The sequence below is a fragment of the Colobus angolensis genome, unplaced genomic scaffold, assembly GCF_000951035.1.
Source record: "Colobus angolensis palliatus isolate OR3802 unplaced genomic scaffold, Cang.pa_1.0 Scaffold40, whole genome shotgun sequence".
In the NCBI taxonomy this organism is placed as follows: domain Eukaryota; kingdom Metazoa; phylum Chordata; class Mammalia; order Primates; family Cercopithecidae; genus Colobus; species Colobus angolensis.
Window position 1 is genome coordinate 9,035,894 of NW_012117377.1, and position 16,075 is coordinate 9,051,968.

General features: G+C 40.5%; 1 protein-coding gene across 3 annotated transcripts in view; it reads right to left on the reverse strand.

Annotated features, from left to right (window-relative positions):
• The window catches only part of AHCTF1 (AT hook containing transcription factor 1), a 97,799-nt gene that overhangs the window by 76,093 nt on the left and 5,631 nt on the right, over window positions 1-16,075 (reverse strand). For all 3 annotated transcript variants that reach the window (XM_011955735.1, XM_011955734.1, XM_011955733.1), the window contains exons 2-4: window positions 8,408-8,535; window positions 6,254-6,507; window positions 3,023-3,203 (exon numbers count right to left, since the gene is read on the reverse strand). In XM_011955735.1, the coding sequence (XP_011811125.1) occupies window positions 3,023-3,203; window positions 6,254-6,507; window positions 8,408-8,535 (563 nt within the window). The remainder of the gene's footprint in view (window positions 1-3,022; window positions 3,204-6,253; window positions 6,508-8,407; window positions 8,536-16,075) is intronic.

The following is a 16,075-nucleotide window of genomic DNA, read 5'->3' on the forward strand; positions in this document are numbered from 1 at the left end:
GGCGGGCGGATCACGAGGTCAGGAAATCGAGAGGTTGGGAGTTCGAGACCAGCCTGACCAACATGGAGAAACCCCGTCTCTACTAAAAAAAAAAACAAAACAAAAACAAAAACAAAAAAATGTGCCGCATGTGGTGGTGGGCACCTGTAGTCCCAGCTGCTAGGGAGGCTGAGGCAGGAGGAGAATGGCATGAACCCGGGAGGCGAAGCTTGCAATGAGCCAAGATTGCGCCACTGCACTCCAGCCTGGATGACAGAGCAAGACTCCGTCTCAAAAAGAAAAAGAATCTTAATGAATGAAACAGTTAGTTCAAAGTAGGTTTTACAATTTTGGCATTACAGTATTCCCTCCCATTACTTGCAGTTTTGCTGTCCAATTTCAGTTACCTGTAGTAAACCAAAGTACAAAAATATTAAACAGATAATTCCATATATGTGTATATATATATATATACACACACACACACACACACACACACACACACACACACACACAAATTCAGCCAGGCAAGGTGACTCATGCCTGTAATCCCAGCACTTTGGGAGGCTGAGGTGGGTGGATCACGAAGTCAGGAGTTCAAGACCAGCCTGACCAATATGATGAAACCTCGTCTCTACTAAAAAAGCCGGCGTGGTGGGATGCACCCATAGTCCAAGCTACTTGGGAGGCTGAGGCAGAAGAATCACTTGAACCCAGGAGGCGGAGGCTGTAGTGAGCCGAGATTGCACCACTCCAGCCTCTAAAAAAAGAAAACAACAACAAATTCCTAAGTTTTAAATTGCATGCTTCTCTTGAGTGGTATGAAGAAATGTGCTACCATCAAAGGGACACAAATCATCCCTCTGTCTGGTGAATCCACACTGTATACGCCACCCTTAGTAGCCATCTTGGTTATCAGATCAACTGTCACAGTACTGTAGTGCTTGTGTTCAAGTAACCCTTATTTGACTTAACAATGGCCTCAAAGCATAAGAGTAGTCATACTGCCAATCCAGATGTGCCAAAGAGAGGCTGTAAAGTGCTTCCTTTAAATGAAAAGGTCAAAGTTCTTGACTTAATAAGGAAAAAATCATGTGTGCAGCTGGGGTTACAGCTGCGTGCACCACCACACCCAGCTAATTTTTGTATGCTTAGTAGAGACGGGGTTTCTCCATGTTGGTCAGGCTGGTCTCGAACTCCCAACCTCAAGTGATCTGCCTGCCTCAGCCTCCCAAAGTGCTGGGATTCCAGGCATGAGCCACTGTGCCCGACTCTTCTATGAAGATTTTTTAAAGTGCATGTATGACCATTATTTCTGCCAAATCAAATGTTTTCAGGTCTGATTTTGCATATTTAAGTTTTGTTCAATGATTTTGGCTCTTCCATTTCTTAAGTATAGTTTTTACCACTTGCAGTTTTTTTGCTTTTGTTTTTTTTGAGATGGAGTCTCGTTCTGTCGCCCAGGCTGGAGTGCAGTGGTGCAGTCTTGGTTTACTGCAACCTCTGTGATCTCGTGATCTCAGTTTACTGCAACCTCCATCCCGGTTCCACCACTTGCAGTCTTACTCAGTTTTTTTATACACTGACAATTTTTATTAGTTACATTCATTATAAACTAGATAAAATGTTGATAGTTTGCATCTATTTCTGAGCTGCTCCATAAATGAAAAGAGCTACACTGACATTCTAGGCTTGCTTTAAAAATCAAGAATGTGCTGGGCATGGTGGCTCACTCCTGTAATCCCAGCAGTTTGGAAGGCCAAGGCAGGTGGCTCACAAGCTCAAGAGATTGAAGACCATCCTGAACAATATGGTGAAACCCCACCTCTCCAAAAAAAAAAAATACAAAAATGAGCCGGGCGTGGCGGAGCCTGCCTGTAATCTTAGCTACTCAGGAGGCTGAGGCAGGAGAACTGGTTGAATCCGGGAGGCAGAGGTTGCAGTGAGCCAGGATTATGCCACTGCACTCTACCCTGGCAACAGAAAAAAAAAAAAAAAATCAAGAATGTCCTCACAAAGCCAAAGTCAAAATTTTTTAGGGTCAAACAGTCCTTTTCTAAAAACTAAGAGTAAAAAGCACATTTTAATGTTAGCTCTTCCTTTCTTCATAAACCAGAGTCCCATAATTTTCAAAAACTGAGAGCACTTAAAAAAACTAATTTTATAAATACAAGCATTTAAAGGAAAAAAACTGTTTCATTTTCTTTGAATCTGAATAGAATTAACTTCTATTTTAGGATGTCATTTTGTGAGAAAGACTTTTAATTACTGTTATTTCCTATTATTTTATTTCTATCTTGGTGTTACCACAGAAACATAAACAATATGCCAAAAAAAAAAACACTATGTTAGATCGTACATTGCTGGATAATTTCATATTGGCTGATAAGGCTCAAGATTTCTTACATTTAGCCCTTACTCCGGCATTTACTTAAAAATAGAGCTTATGCCGGGCGTGGTGGCTCAAGCCTGTAATCCCAGCACTTTGGGAGGCCGAGACGGGCGGATCACAAGGTCAGGAGTTCGAGACCATCCTGGCTAACACGGTGAAACCCCGTCTCTACTAAAAAAAAATACAAAAAGCTAGCCGGGCGAGGTGGCAGGCGCCTGTAGTCCCAGCTACTCGGGAGGCTGAGCCGGGAGAATGGCATAAACCTGGGAGGCGGAGCTTACAGTGAGCTGAGATCCGGCCACTGCACTCCAGCCCTGGCGACAGAGCGAGACTCCGTCTCAAAAAAAAAAAAAAGAATAGAGCTTATTCACGTATGTACATGGAAACAAAATCAATTATCACTACCTTTCTCAAGGCCTGCTTCAGAACATATGAACACTTGATCAACAAAACAGTATCTTACGCAAGAAGTATCCACTGTGCTCAGGTCCAGCCAATAAAAAAGATTTTAAAATGCCTCTTTTTTTTAATAGACAGGAAGATATCTTTTATTTTACTCCAGTTGCTATAAAAAATTTTGGCTATTTAAAAAAATACTGCAACAGAATATCCAGGTACTCCATTTTTGGTTTCAAGTAAAGAACTGATTACCTGATGCTTCAACTTCATTTTGATTGCATGACAAGTCATCCAAACATAGGTCAATAAGAAGGATCTGTCCAACATCAGTGACCACAGCTGCCACTCCAAAAAGCCATCGCAGACTTGGATGTAAATGCTGAGTGCTTGCACTGGCTCCTCCATGATTAATTATAGGTTCAATAGCTGTCACCTAGAAAACATAATACATGATCTGCTTTTCTTCTGCAAAGTAAGAAAATACAACTAACAGCACAATAAATTTAAGTTAAAGCAGGTTATCAGTTATAATAGATTTAAGATTAACAAATAGAGTAAATCTGCATTTGATACTTGTGATCCGAAAAATGAAATCTTCAGATATACCAGGAATTACACCATCATTCAATACAGAAAAAATCACGCAGTTGGACTAGCGTTGATATTTACGGAGAGCTTACTATATGCCAGGCATTGTGTGAACTGGCTCATTTAATGTTCATGACAATGCTTTGATAGTAGATGATGTGTGATTATTTCTCTTTAAAGATGAAATAACCTGAGGCTTAGAAAGTTAGTCTAGTTATTCAAGCCATAAAATCATTACACATAAAACTCAAACCTAAATTGTTCTCACTTTAAAGCTCTTAAACAGCTACTCTAGGATTCTATGGACTCTTGTGAGAGTAAAAACTAATCATTCTCGGAAAATTCACTGCTTACTCTTTAAAAAACAAACAAAAAAAGGTATTTTAAGTCCTCTTCATACCTTAAAGACTGAAGAGGTCTAGCCTTCTTTCTACTGGACTTCATATAAAGTTCTAGCAGTCACTGGATCACTGACACTTAACAAGAATTGCTATTATTTACAGAAAGCTATACTTTAGCTATTTTATGGAGTCATGTTTTTCCCCTTCATCTCGTGAGTCAAATTTTAAATGTCTGTAACTAGTCATCCATATTTTATACTTAGCTTTCCTTCAATTTCCTATTAATTCATAAACATTAATTAGGTATGATATATAAAATGTTTGGTGATTTCTACGCTAATATAGGTTGAACATCCAAATCCAAAACCCGAAATCTAAAACATTTCTCGTCCCAGGCGTTTTGGATAGAGGATTCTCAACCTGTACTGACGAATGTTCTGGCAAGAAAAGAAAACATCTGATACCAATGATTTATGTGTTAATAAGACTAAAAGTTTTCTTCAGGGTGTAACTTACTACAGACAAAAAGCCTGGCTCTTTCTCTGTATTAATATACAAAACATTACTTAGTGTTTCTAATTCTGAAAGCTGCAACTTCATCATTTTTTCTTTTCTAATGACTATAATAATGTCTATAAATACTAAAGCATATTCAATTCCTCAGTGAGGAGTAGAGAATCTAAGTTTGCATTCCTCATACAAATACTATATGAAGTGATTAATAATATTACCTTAATTTTAGAAGGCAGTTAAAAATAAACATATTGCCTGGCGCGGTGGCTCACACCTGTAATCCAAGCACTTTGGGAGGCCGAGACGGGCGGATCACAAGGTCAGAAGATCGAGACCATCCTGGCTACCACAGTGAAACCCCGTCTCTACTAAAAAATACAAAAAACTAGCCAGGTGTGGTGGCGGGCGCCTGTAGTCCCAGCTACTCGGGAGGCTGAGGCAGGAGAACGACGTAAACCCGGGAGGCGGAGCTTGCAGTGAGCTGAGATCCGGCCACTGCACTACAGCCTGGGCGACAGAGCGAGACTCCGTCTCAAAAATAAAAAATAAAAAAATAAACATATTTAGGAGTGTATACTGCACCCTACCCAAAAAATAGCTAGTAGGTTGAACTTTTGAAAGTGTCTATCGCTACTTCCCCATCTTTTCCTTATTCTATATTCTCTCCTCCATACAACCACCATCCATTCAACTGAGCAACCAGTTCAGGAACGTTGTTTCTTCTCAATTCCTCACCCAAATGATCAATGAGGGTCCATGTTTCCTTCCGTATGTGTTCTGAATCTGCCCCATCTTCTGCATCTCTATTGTCATTTCCTCGGTTCAGTTCATCATTATTTACCTGAATGGCAACAGTCTCCTTGTTTCTATTCTCACAATATCTTCTCTGACCCAATCCAAGTAAGTCTTTTACATGAGGGTTCTACTTAAAATTACTTCACCACTGGCTGGGCGTGGTGACTCACGCCTGTAATCCCAGCACTTGGGAGCCTAAGGCAGGGGGATCATGAGGTCAGGAGATTGAGACCAGCCTGACCAACACGGTGAAACCCTGTCTCTACTAAAAATACAAAAATTCGCTGGGCATGGTGGCGCACGCCTGTAGTCCCAGCTACTCAGGAGGCTGAGGCAGGAGAATGGCTTGAACCCGGGACATGGAGGCTACAGTGAGCCGAGATCGTGCCACTGCACTCCAGCCTGGTGACAGAGCGAGACTCTGTCTCAAAAATAAAAAAAAAAAAAAAATTTCCTTCATCGTTGATTTCAAAGGAGCCCCTAATTACAAACAAGGCCATTCACAATCTAAATCCTCACCGTTTCTGGCCCCCATTCTTCCTTCCCCTTACCCCTCCCTCAGCCATTCTAAATCAAGTCTAGTTTCCCAAACGCTCCATGTACTATTATTTTTCCATGCCAGTCTCTTTATCTAAAATGTCCAACTCTTTTGACTAGAAATTATCCATTCTTTGTGTTCCAAGTGCTTAAGTTTATCAAGGTATTCACTATATTTATGCTAGTCTTATTCATTTGTCTTCTCCCACTAGACTATAAGCTCTCTAAAAGCACAGACCAAGTTCAATTTATTCATCCTGGGACTCTAACATATATTTTCCATAATGCTCCAATCCAAGACTATAGTCTCAAATTTAAAAGGTAAAAACATTTTAAAAATTGCATAGTAATGAATACATGTTTAAAAACTTTGAGTGTCCTCACAGAACACAACTGGAGATAAGAACAAGATTTAGATGATACTTTTCACAAAAAAAGAGTATCAGAACATTAGACATCACTGCTATTTTTACTCTGGAATGTTTTAACCAATAAGAAAGTTACATTTTAAGTGTTAAGTTCCTTGAATAACATTATCTTTAACCTCGTTTTTATTCTAAACACTTTACCTAAGAGTAACACATTTACATAGAAGTACACAAATTGTAAATGTTGCGGGTCAATGGAATTTCACGAAGTAACACACCTGTATAACCAGCAGGGGTTCAGTTTTGAAAGAGAATGTCCAGGTATCTTAAACAGTACCTACCCTTCCAGGAAGAACAACTGCTTTAACTACTTTTGATATTCCAAGGTCATAAAGACAGAGAACACTCCCTTCTGTTTCTTCCAATCCTATTAATAATCCAGTTCTCTTCTGCCAAAAGAATTCTTTCACAGCTAAAACTACAGGAGGCTGTTCATTGACTCCACTGAATCTGTAAGCAGATAATCGCTCTCCTGTTATAGAGTTTACTACCTCAAGTTGTGGACCACAAGCCAAGCAAGCAAGTCCATTTTTCCCTAGAAGAAAAAAAAATTGCTTACTTTAGTATTATATATACACACAAAAAGCAGTAACAGTTAGCTCATTTACATATAAATATACGTTCATTACATAAAACTTGACATATTATCTCCACATTGAAATCTAAGCATTTATATAACATAGTGATCCTCAAACTTATAATCAAGCAACTATCATTGCAATAATAATAGTCATTCAGTGACGTGAACCTGGGAGGCAGACCTTGCAGTAAGCCGAGATCGTGCCACTGCACTCCAGCCTGCGCGACAGAGCAAGACTTCATCTCAAATAATAACAACAACAACAACAACAACAACAACAATAGTAGTCATTCAGTAAAAGCCACCATGGTATGTGCTTGAATACATTATTTCATTTATTCCTTATCATACCTCAATGCAGACATAACGCAGCTAAACCTTAACACAGTTTAACCTTCCCAAAGTCAAAAAGTAGCACTGGCAGAAGGAGATCCCAAGTCCATTTAACTCCAAAACTCATGCTTTAACTACTATAGCTTAAATGATTTAAACTAGAAGTTACGGCAGTTATAAAATATAACACATTATTCTACCCCTAAAGAGTTCACAGTCCAATCGAGAAATTAAGACATAATTAGCATAACAATAGGAAATATCAGAACCTCTTCTCCACCTACTAGTCATGTTTGGATTTTACTGTGCCTGCAATGTAAAGTCACAGGTGACTAATTGATTTAAATCAAGTCAGTGACTATCTGATTTACGCATGTTTTTAAATGTTACTCCAGCTGCTAAGCAAAGAATGGACAAGGAGAGGCACAGAGTAGCAGCAGTGGGTGGAAGATGACACCTGCTTGGTGACTGGATAGAGAAAAGTGGGTTGAATGGAGATTCAACTTGAAGGTAGAACTAATTGGATTTGCTTGCTGATGAATTAGACACAGGGAGGTGAGTAAAACAAGAATATAGTACAGACTCTGAATTTCTGCTTGAGCAACCAGAAGAATGATAACTTCTAAATTTGAGATGTCCATCAAGCATCCAAGTACATTAGCTGGATATGTACGTTTATAGCTAAGGGGGGCCATAGTTTAAGAAAGTAGCATGGCACAGTGGGGTCTCAGAATGCCAAGGTTCCAAGCTCCTTTCTGCCACTTACCTGTGTAACTGGGATCAAATAAACCATTTCATTCTCAGTCACACAGAACAGCGGCTACTTAGAAAAGTTTTATACCTACTCCAATCAAGTCATTATTCAATGCCTGGCATATAGAAAGTACTGTTGCTCCTTTTAACATTCAAGAGAATGGCACTGTAAAGAGACCGATGACTGATACACATGTTTTGCTGTCTGCCTGCTGGGAAGATGGCTATGAAACTTATTTTCAGAAAAGTCTTCTGCAATATCTTTCATTAGAACAAGATCTATAAGAGAAAGGCTTCTTTAGTATAGTTCTCTGGTGTATTACACACTCTAAGCTACATATTAAGATCTTATCCAGGGTTAGTGAAATAAGAAAATAAGATTTTCTGAAAATTTTATAACATCTAGGGCCCTAGATTTTTCTACTCATGACACTGTTCAGGTTCTAATCCAAACGCATCACCAATAAAACTCCCTAATTATAAAGAAAAACTAGTTGCATGTTACTTCTTCCCAAACATAGATAATACTAAGATACAAAACACATGAAACTTTTAATAAGGAAAAATTAACTGTAACTCCCCAGTCAGAGGTTCACTGATAACGTGTTCAAGAGCTTAGAAATGTTATATACATAACTGTAGATGTTATATATTTCAGATCACTCAGGTTCTGCTTTTTCTTCTTCCACATAAAGAAACTAAAACATATACTTATTATTTAACTTACAAATCAACTGTATTAGTAAATGCTCAGCAACATTATGTTCACCTGCAGCAAACTTTCCACGAAGCACAGATTCTAATGTTACTTCGTCTTCTCCAAGGGCTTGAAGAGTCACTTCTGGAAATGGCCGGAGACCACTAGTCACCTGAGCTCTTAAGTCTCGCATACTTCCACTGCAAATATTTTTAAAAGAAAACATTATTATGACACATTTGTAAACAATATACTTGATTATCTCCAGCCAGGAAAAACCGTAAAAGCCACAAACAAAATAAAGAAAAACTAAAATCTGGTTACAAAATACGTATTGGCCAGACGCGGAGGCTCACGCCTTTAAGTCCCAGCTACTTGGGAGACTGAGGCAGGAGGATGAACTGATCCCTGAAGTTCAAGGCTGCGCCTCCAGTGAGCTAGGATTGTGCCACTTCACTCCAGCACGGGCAACAGAGCAAAATCCAGTCTCAAAAATCAATGACATGCATCTGGGACCAAGGTGTTCATTCTACTGTCTCCTAAGAAAATATTTCCCAGGCCGGGCGCGGGGGCTCACACCTGTCATCCCAGCACTTTGGGAGGCCGAGGCAGGCGGATCACGAGGTCAGGAGATTGAGACCATCCTGGCGAACACGGTGAAACCCCGTCTCTACTAAAAATACAAAAAATTAGCCGGGCGCGGTGGCGGGCGCCTGTAGTCCCAGCTACTTGGGACGCGGAGGCAGAAGAATGGTGGGAACCCGGCGGGCGGAGCTTGCAGTGAGCCGAGATCCGGCCATTACACTCCAGTCTGGGTGACAGAGCGAGACTCCGTCTCAAAAAAAAAAAAAAGAAAGAAAGAAAAATCACTTCTTCAATAAAGGGGGAGAAAGTCCATGAAAAATGTGTAAATTCACAGAAACCCCAGAAATCAAGTTTGGTACACATCTTTTGCTGGACAGAAAAAAGATATGCATAAAATTGTCTTTCATTTAGAAGATCAGATTCCCATTACAAACACCCAAAAATACTAGTGAAAATACAGAAAGATTTTAGCCATCTGAGTTGGTTAGCTATCAAATCCAGTCCTGGGAACCCTGATCTTATTCTGGGCACTCTAAGATCCAGGGGCAAAACATAAAGCCTAGGGCAAAAAGAACTAATAAGAGCCTCCCTCAAACCCATTAAACCCCACTAGGCCACATCAGCCTAAAGGTGAGCAAGAACAATACCATTGTACAGGATGGGAAGTAATAAAGCTGTCCACATTGACCATGGCTCTGAGTCTCTTACTCTGAAAGACAACATTTTCTTTCATACAAATGTGTGGCCAGAATTCAAGCTGTTACATGAAAATCCTCAAGAGGCCAGGAGTGGTGCTCGTGCCTGTAATCCCAGCACTTTGGGAGGCTGAGGCGGGTGGATTATGAGGTCAGGAGATCGAGACTGTCCTGGCTAACATGGTGAAACCTCGTCTCTACTAAAAATACAAAAAATTAGCCAGGCGTGGTGGCACACACTTGTAGTCCCAGCTACTCAGGAGGCTGAAGCAGGAGAATCACTTGAACCCAGGAGGTGGAGGTTGCAGTGAGCCTCACTGCACTCTAGCCTTGGCCACAGAGCAAGACTCCATCTCAAAAAAAAAAAAAAACAAAAAACATCCTCAAAAGAAGATTTTATTATCAAGTATATTCAGGTTGGTTGCTCCAAGCAATCCACAGAAACCACCACACACCCTCTGGAATCTCAAAGAACTCTCAAAGTTAAAGCAAGAAAGAAAATAGGCTCACAGGTACGGGTGTGATGGCTCATGCCTGTAATCCCAGCACTTTGGGAGGCCGAGGCAGGTGGATCATGAGGTCAAGAGATAGAGACCATCCTGGCCAACATGGTGAAAACCTGTCTCTACTAAAAATACGGAAATAAATTAGCCAGGCGTGGTGGCATACACTTGTAATTCCAGCTACTCAGGAGGCTGAGGCAGGAGAATCGCTTGAACCCAGGAGGCAGAGGTTACAGTGAGCCGAGATCGCACCACAGCACTACAACCTGACGACAGAGTGAGACTCTGTCTCAAAAAAAAAAAAAGAAAAAAGAAAAGCAGCTCACAGTCCAAATAATGAAACACAAGGATATCAACAGCCAGCAGAATCAGATTACTGAGGACTTCAGATACTGAAATTACCAGAGATTAGAAAGTAAATGGCTAATATATTTGCGTAAATCAGCGATTTAGCTTGACAAGAAAGAACTGTAAATGTTATAAAGGAAAAATCAAGTAGATTCGAAAAACTAATAAAATTTCTAAAAATGAAAAATTAAAAACTAAAACTCAATGGAGCAATGAGAATGAATCACAGCTACATGCAACAACATGAATGAATGTCAGAATACATTATTAATCTGGCCGGGCGCAGTGGCTCACACCTGTGACCCCAGCACTTTGGGAGGCCGAGGTGGGTGAATCACGAGGTCAGGAGATCAAGACCATCCTGGCTAACAAGGTGAAACTCTGTCTCTACTAAACATACAAAAAACTAGCCGGGCATGGTGGCATGTGCCTGTTGTCCCAGCTACTTAGGGGGCTGAGGCAGGAGAATGGCGTAAACCCGGGGGGCGGAGCTTGCAGTGAGCCAAGATCATGCCACTGCACTCCAGCCTGGGTGACAGAATGAGACTCCGTCTCAAAATAAATAAATAAACAAACAAACAAATAAAAGCATGCAGGCACGGTGGCTCACGCCTATAATCCCAGTACTTTAGGAGGCCAAGGCAGGTGGATTACCTGAGGTCAGGAGTTCAAGACTAGCCTGGCCAACATGGTGAAACCCCATCTCTACTAATAATACCAAAAAAAAAAAAAAAATTAGCTGGATGTGGTGGTGAATGCCTGTAATCTCAGCTACTCTGGAGGCTGAGGCAGGAGAATTGCTTGAACCTGGGAGGCGGAGGTTGCAGTGAGCCAAGATCACGCCATTGCACTCCAGCCTGGGCAACAAGAGTGAAACTCTGACACAAAAAATAAATAATAAAAATAAAAATAAAAGCAGCAGAAAAAACATGCAAAATGACACTTATATAAGGTTAAAAAGACATGCAGAACTAAGCAAAATATTGCTTAAGGATGCAAACATGACGAAACTATGAAAAAACAAGGGAAAAACAAACATAGAATCCACAGTGGATTTGAGAGGGAAAGCGGAAGAATATGAGGGACTCTGAAGTAGTGGTAATGTTCTTTCTCTAGAACTTGGTGCTGAGTACACAGGTATTCACTGCACCATGATCTTCTCTAGCTTGTATTCTTTTGCACCCACTCACCAAATAAATTATTTTGTACCTACTTAATATTCAACAAAAACAAACTCAAGGGTAAGTAAAAAAGTAAACTAGAAAGTCCCAAAAACTTATTCAGAATGCAGCACAAAGGGATGAGTAGTTTTAAATTACAGACAATATAAAGAAGATCTAAGATACGCCTAATCAGAATCTCCCCCCAAAATATAATACTAATAGGAAGAAGCAATATATTTTCCAGATTTATAGAGACACACTGATTCCCTGAGTCAGGAAGTCCAATGAATCCTAGGCACTACAAAAAAAGAGAAATGACTCAACAACAGTAGTGGAAACCAGAATTCTGGAATATCTTCAGAAGTCTAATCCAAAGTTTAACTGCCAACATAATTATATATTACTGAAAGGATCCTTAACAAATAGGAAATACATTTTTAGACAAAAAAAGTTTGCTTAAAAGAAATTTTAAAGGATTCAAGAAGGCTTCAGGTAGAATAGAGATCAGATAGAAGGTCTGAGAGGCAACAAGAAAGATGATGTCAAAGTACTGGTACATATACAGAAAAAAAATCTAAACACTGACTACACAACAACAATGATAATGGTTGTGTGGGGTTGAAATAAACCATACAGAGTCTTCTTACTCCCTGAGAGAATAAAGACATATTGATAAATTTTAGACTTTGTTACATACCCACGTTGAAAACAAATACAGGGCTGGGCACAGTGGCTCATGTCTGTAATCCCAGCACTCTGGGAGGCCTCCGCAGGTGGACCACCTGAGGTCAGGAATTCGAGACCAGCCCAACCAGTATGGTGAAACCCATCTCTACTAAAAATACAAAAATCAGTCGGGCATGGTGGTGTGCGCCTCTAGTCCCAGCTACTCAGGAGGCTGAGACAGGAGAATTGCTTGAACCCAGGAGGCAGAGGTTGCAGTGAGCAGAGACTGCAGCACTGCACTCCAGCGTGGGTGACAGAGCGAGACTCCGTCTCAAATAAAAGGGGAAGGACATGTGCAAGAATGTACGCTGTATATCGAGTATTGTGTTGCGGTTTTTTGGGTTTTGTTTGTTTTGAGACAGGGTCTCACTCTGTCGCCCAGGCTGGAGTGCAGTGGCATTACCATAGCTCAATGCAGCCTTAATCTCCTGGGCTCTAGCAATCCTCTCGTCTCAGCCTCCCCAGTAGCTGGGACTACAGGCACGTGCCACCATGCCTAGCTAACTTTTTTTTTTTTTTTTTAGTAGAGATGAGGTCTCACTATGTTGCCCATGATGGTCTCGAACTCCTGGTTTCAAGCAACCCTCCTGCTTCAGCCTCCCAAAGTGCTGGGATTACAGGTGTGAGACACCAGCCTATCAATAGTATTCTTAACAGCCAAATACTAGTATTAAATACAACCAAAGGAGAATGAAGATGAACTTATTTAATCAAATAGTTTAAAAAAAAAAAAAAAAAAAGGCTGGGCACAGTGGCTCATGCCTGTAATCCCAGCACTTTGGGAGGCTGAGGTGGGTGGACCACCTGAGGTCGGGAGATCGAGACCAGCCTGACTAACATGGTGATACCCATCTCTACTAAAAATACAAAAATTAGCTAGGTATGGTGACATCTGTCTGTAATCCCAGCTACTCGGGAGGCTGAGGCACGAGAACCTAGGAGTCAAGGGTTGCAGTGGGCCAAATCCAGCCTAGGTGACAGTGAGGCTCTGTCCCCCCAAAAATAAATAATTTAATAACTGAAACAATGTGATATAGGCTAGTAATGGACAAATAGGTCAATGAAACAGATAATCTAGACACAGAATCACAAAGTTCAGCAGATGATAAAAAGCTATTTGGACATCTCCATTCAGAGGGGACATGTGGACTATTCAATAAGCATGTCTGGTATAATGTGCTACTCATCTGCAGCAAAGACCTCACACACTGGTGGAGTGAAGTGGTAGAAGTGATACATCACTTTACATTCCTGCCCTAATATCTAGCAAGTGAAGAGAGAGAGAGAGAGAGAGAGAGAGAGAGAGAGAGAGAGAGAGAGAGAGTGTGTGTGTGTGTGTGTGTGTCACAGAAGCAGGTACAGAAGAAAGAAGGTGAGTTCACAAAATCCAGAGAATTCTAACATCCTTTAGCGTGTGTGGGGAGAAGTTAAATGAAGGGGGAACTAGATGACCCCAGGAAAATGCCATGTCTGGAAGTCCCTAATTACATACCATGCCACGGGACCTGAGCAGAGGGCCATGTTTCAGGGAACTGTGGAGCTTTTTTGGGAGAAAGGTGAAGGCCCAAAGGCGTAGAATATAAATCAGGCAAAAGAGAGATCCGAGGTACAAGTTATCAGCGTTTCTCAGCACTCCTCCTCCTATCTATTGAGTGCAGAAAGGACTACATTCAGTTCCAACACTCAGCCCAAGTCATTCTCATAGAAGAGAATCAATACTATCAAACTGAAACCTGTGGTAAAATAACAGGATAACAGCCACTTCTAACAGATGTGTTTAGCTTTTAAAAATTTGTAACGAAATATTTATGTTAAAAGAACTATTATAAATTTAACAATTCCTTTCCTTTATTTTATAAATTAACTTTTTCTAAAAATTAGCATTTCATACAACAGTCTCTATGAATTCTTCCATCTGTTCATCTTCAAACAGAGATATCTGAAATATTCACAAAGCATTAGTGCCGTTTATTTTTGCATGATGCAAATCTGTGATTTGCTCATTTCAGTATGGCTTGGATTTCTCATAAAATCAATAATTACTTAAAGAATCTTAAAACATATACATATATATAAAATAAAAATACAACTTTAAAAATACAGAAGATATTTATGTAGCCTTAGGATGGGAACAAGGCAAAAATCAACCTAATGTTCTTTCTTGTCATTCTTATTCTCTCCATGAGTCCCCTACCCCCAAAAAATTTATTTGAAAAAAACATTTCAAAGATTCACTCAAAAAATTAAAATACATGAGTTATCATTTTCTGTTCAGGCTATAAATGCTATCTCCTAGACAAAAACTTGATAGACTGCCTCAAAAACTTAATCACATATGTCACCATTAAGTCACAAAACCTAGGAAGTTATGTTTGAGATTTCCAAGTCTAAAAGCAGAAGTCTGCTTTTTATTATCCAAAACAGATCCAAAAGTCTAACCTAATATAAAGGGTGTGTGCATCAACAGGAAGCTATGACCATTAGCCTCCAATACAAAACCCTCATGAGGGTCCTATACTCAAGCCTTAGTTGCTGTTATATTTATACAAATTGATCCTATTCATCTCCTCCTAAGTAGGTACCAAAAAATTTTTAGAGAAACAGAAGGAAAAGGCCAGAATCACATTGTTACTATGTTGTTTTCCCCTCTGACAGCCTTTTACATAGCTTGATAAAACTAGTTTAATGATGAACTGAAGTTAACACATTTTTTCTACTAAACTTAAAACCAAAGTAATTCAACCAAAACCAAAACCTTCAGAATTCCATGCAGTAGCTTTTTCCAAAGTGTATTCAAAGGAGTGCTAATGGATAACAAGCAAAAAAGTTCCATGATCCCTATACTTCAATCAAAATCATCCCAACAGAATTTTGGAAAGATTTTCACAAAATCCAAAGTCCAAAGGATAACACACAATGAGCATTTTTCTGGAAAATGAAACAGTAAACGTTCTATTTCTTAGGCTGGGTGAGTTTTGTTACTTTGTTTGAATGCAAAACAAAGATGATATAGAAGTACTAGCTCAAAGAGAATAAAGCCACAGTATTTAAACTGTGGCCAGACACGGTGGCCGATGCCTGTACACCCAGCACTCTGAGAAGCTTAGGCGGAAGGATCACTTAAGACCAGGAGTTGGAGGTTGCAGTAAGCTATCATCAGGCCACTGCACTCCAGCCTGGGCAAGATTCTGTTTCTAAAAATATAAAAAATAAACCTAACGTGGTTTGTGTATTTGTGCCCTCCCAATCTCACATTGAAATGTTGGAGGTGGGGCCTGGTAGGAGGTGTCTGGGTCATGGGAGAGGACCCCTCATGAATCGGTTGGTGCCCTCTCCAGAGTAATGAATTCATACGAGATCTGGCTGTTTAAAGCCAGGCGTGGTGGCTCCCAGCACTTTGGGAGGTTGAGGCAGGCAGACTGAGCCCAGGAGTTCGACATCAGCCTGGACCACATGGCAAAATCTCGTATCTACAAAAAATAGTTAGCCAGGTGTGGTGGCGCATGCCTGCAGTCCCAGCTACTGGGATTGCTTGAGCCTGGGAGGTCAAGGTTGCAGTGAGCCATAACTGCACCACTGAATTCCAGCCTAGGTGACAGAGTGAGACCCTGTATTTAAAAAAATAAAAAAATGGCCGGGCGCGGTGGCTCAAGCCTGTAATCCCAGCACTTTGGGAGGCCGAGACGGGCGGATCACGAGGTCAGGAGATCGAGACCATCC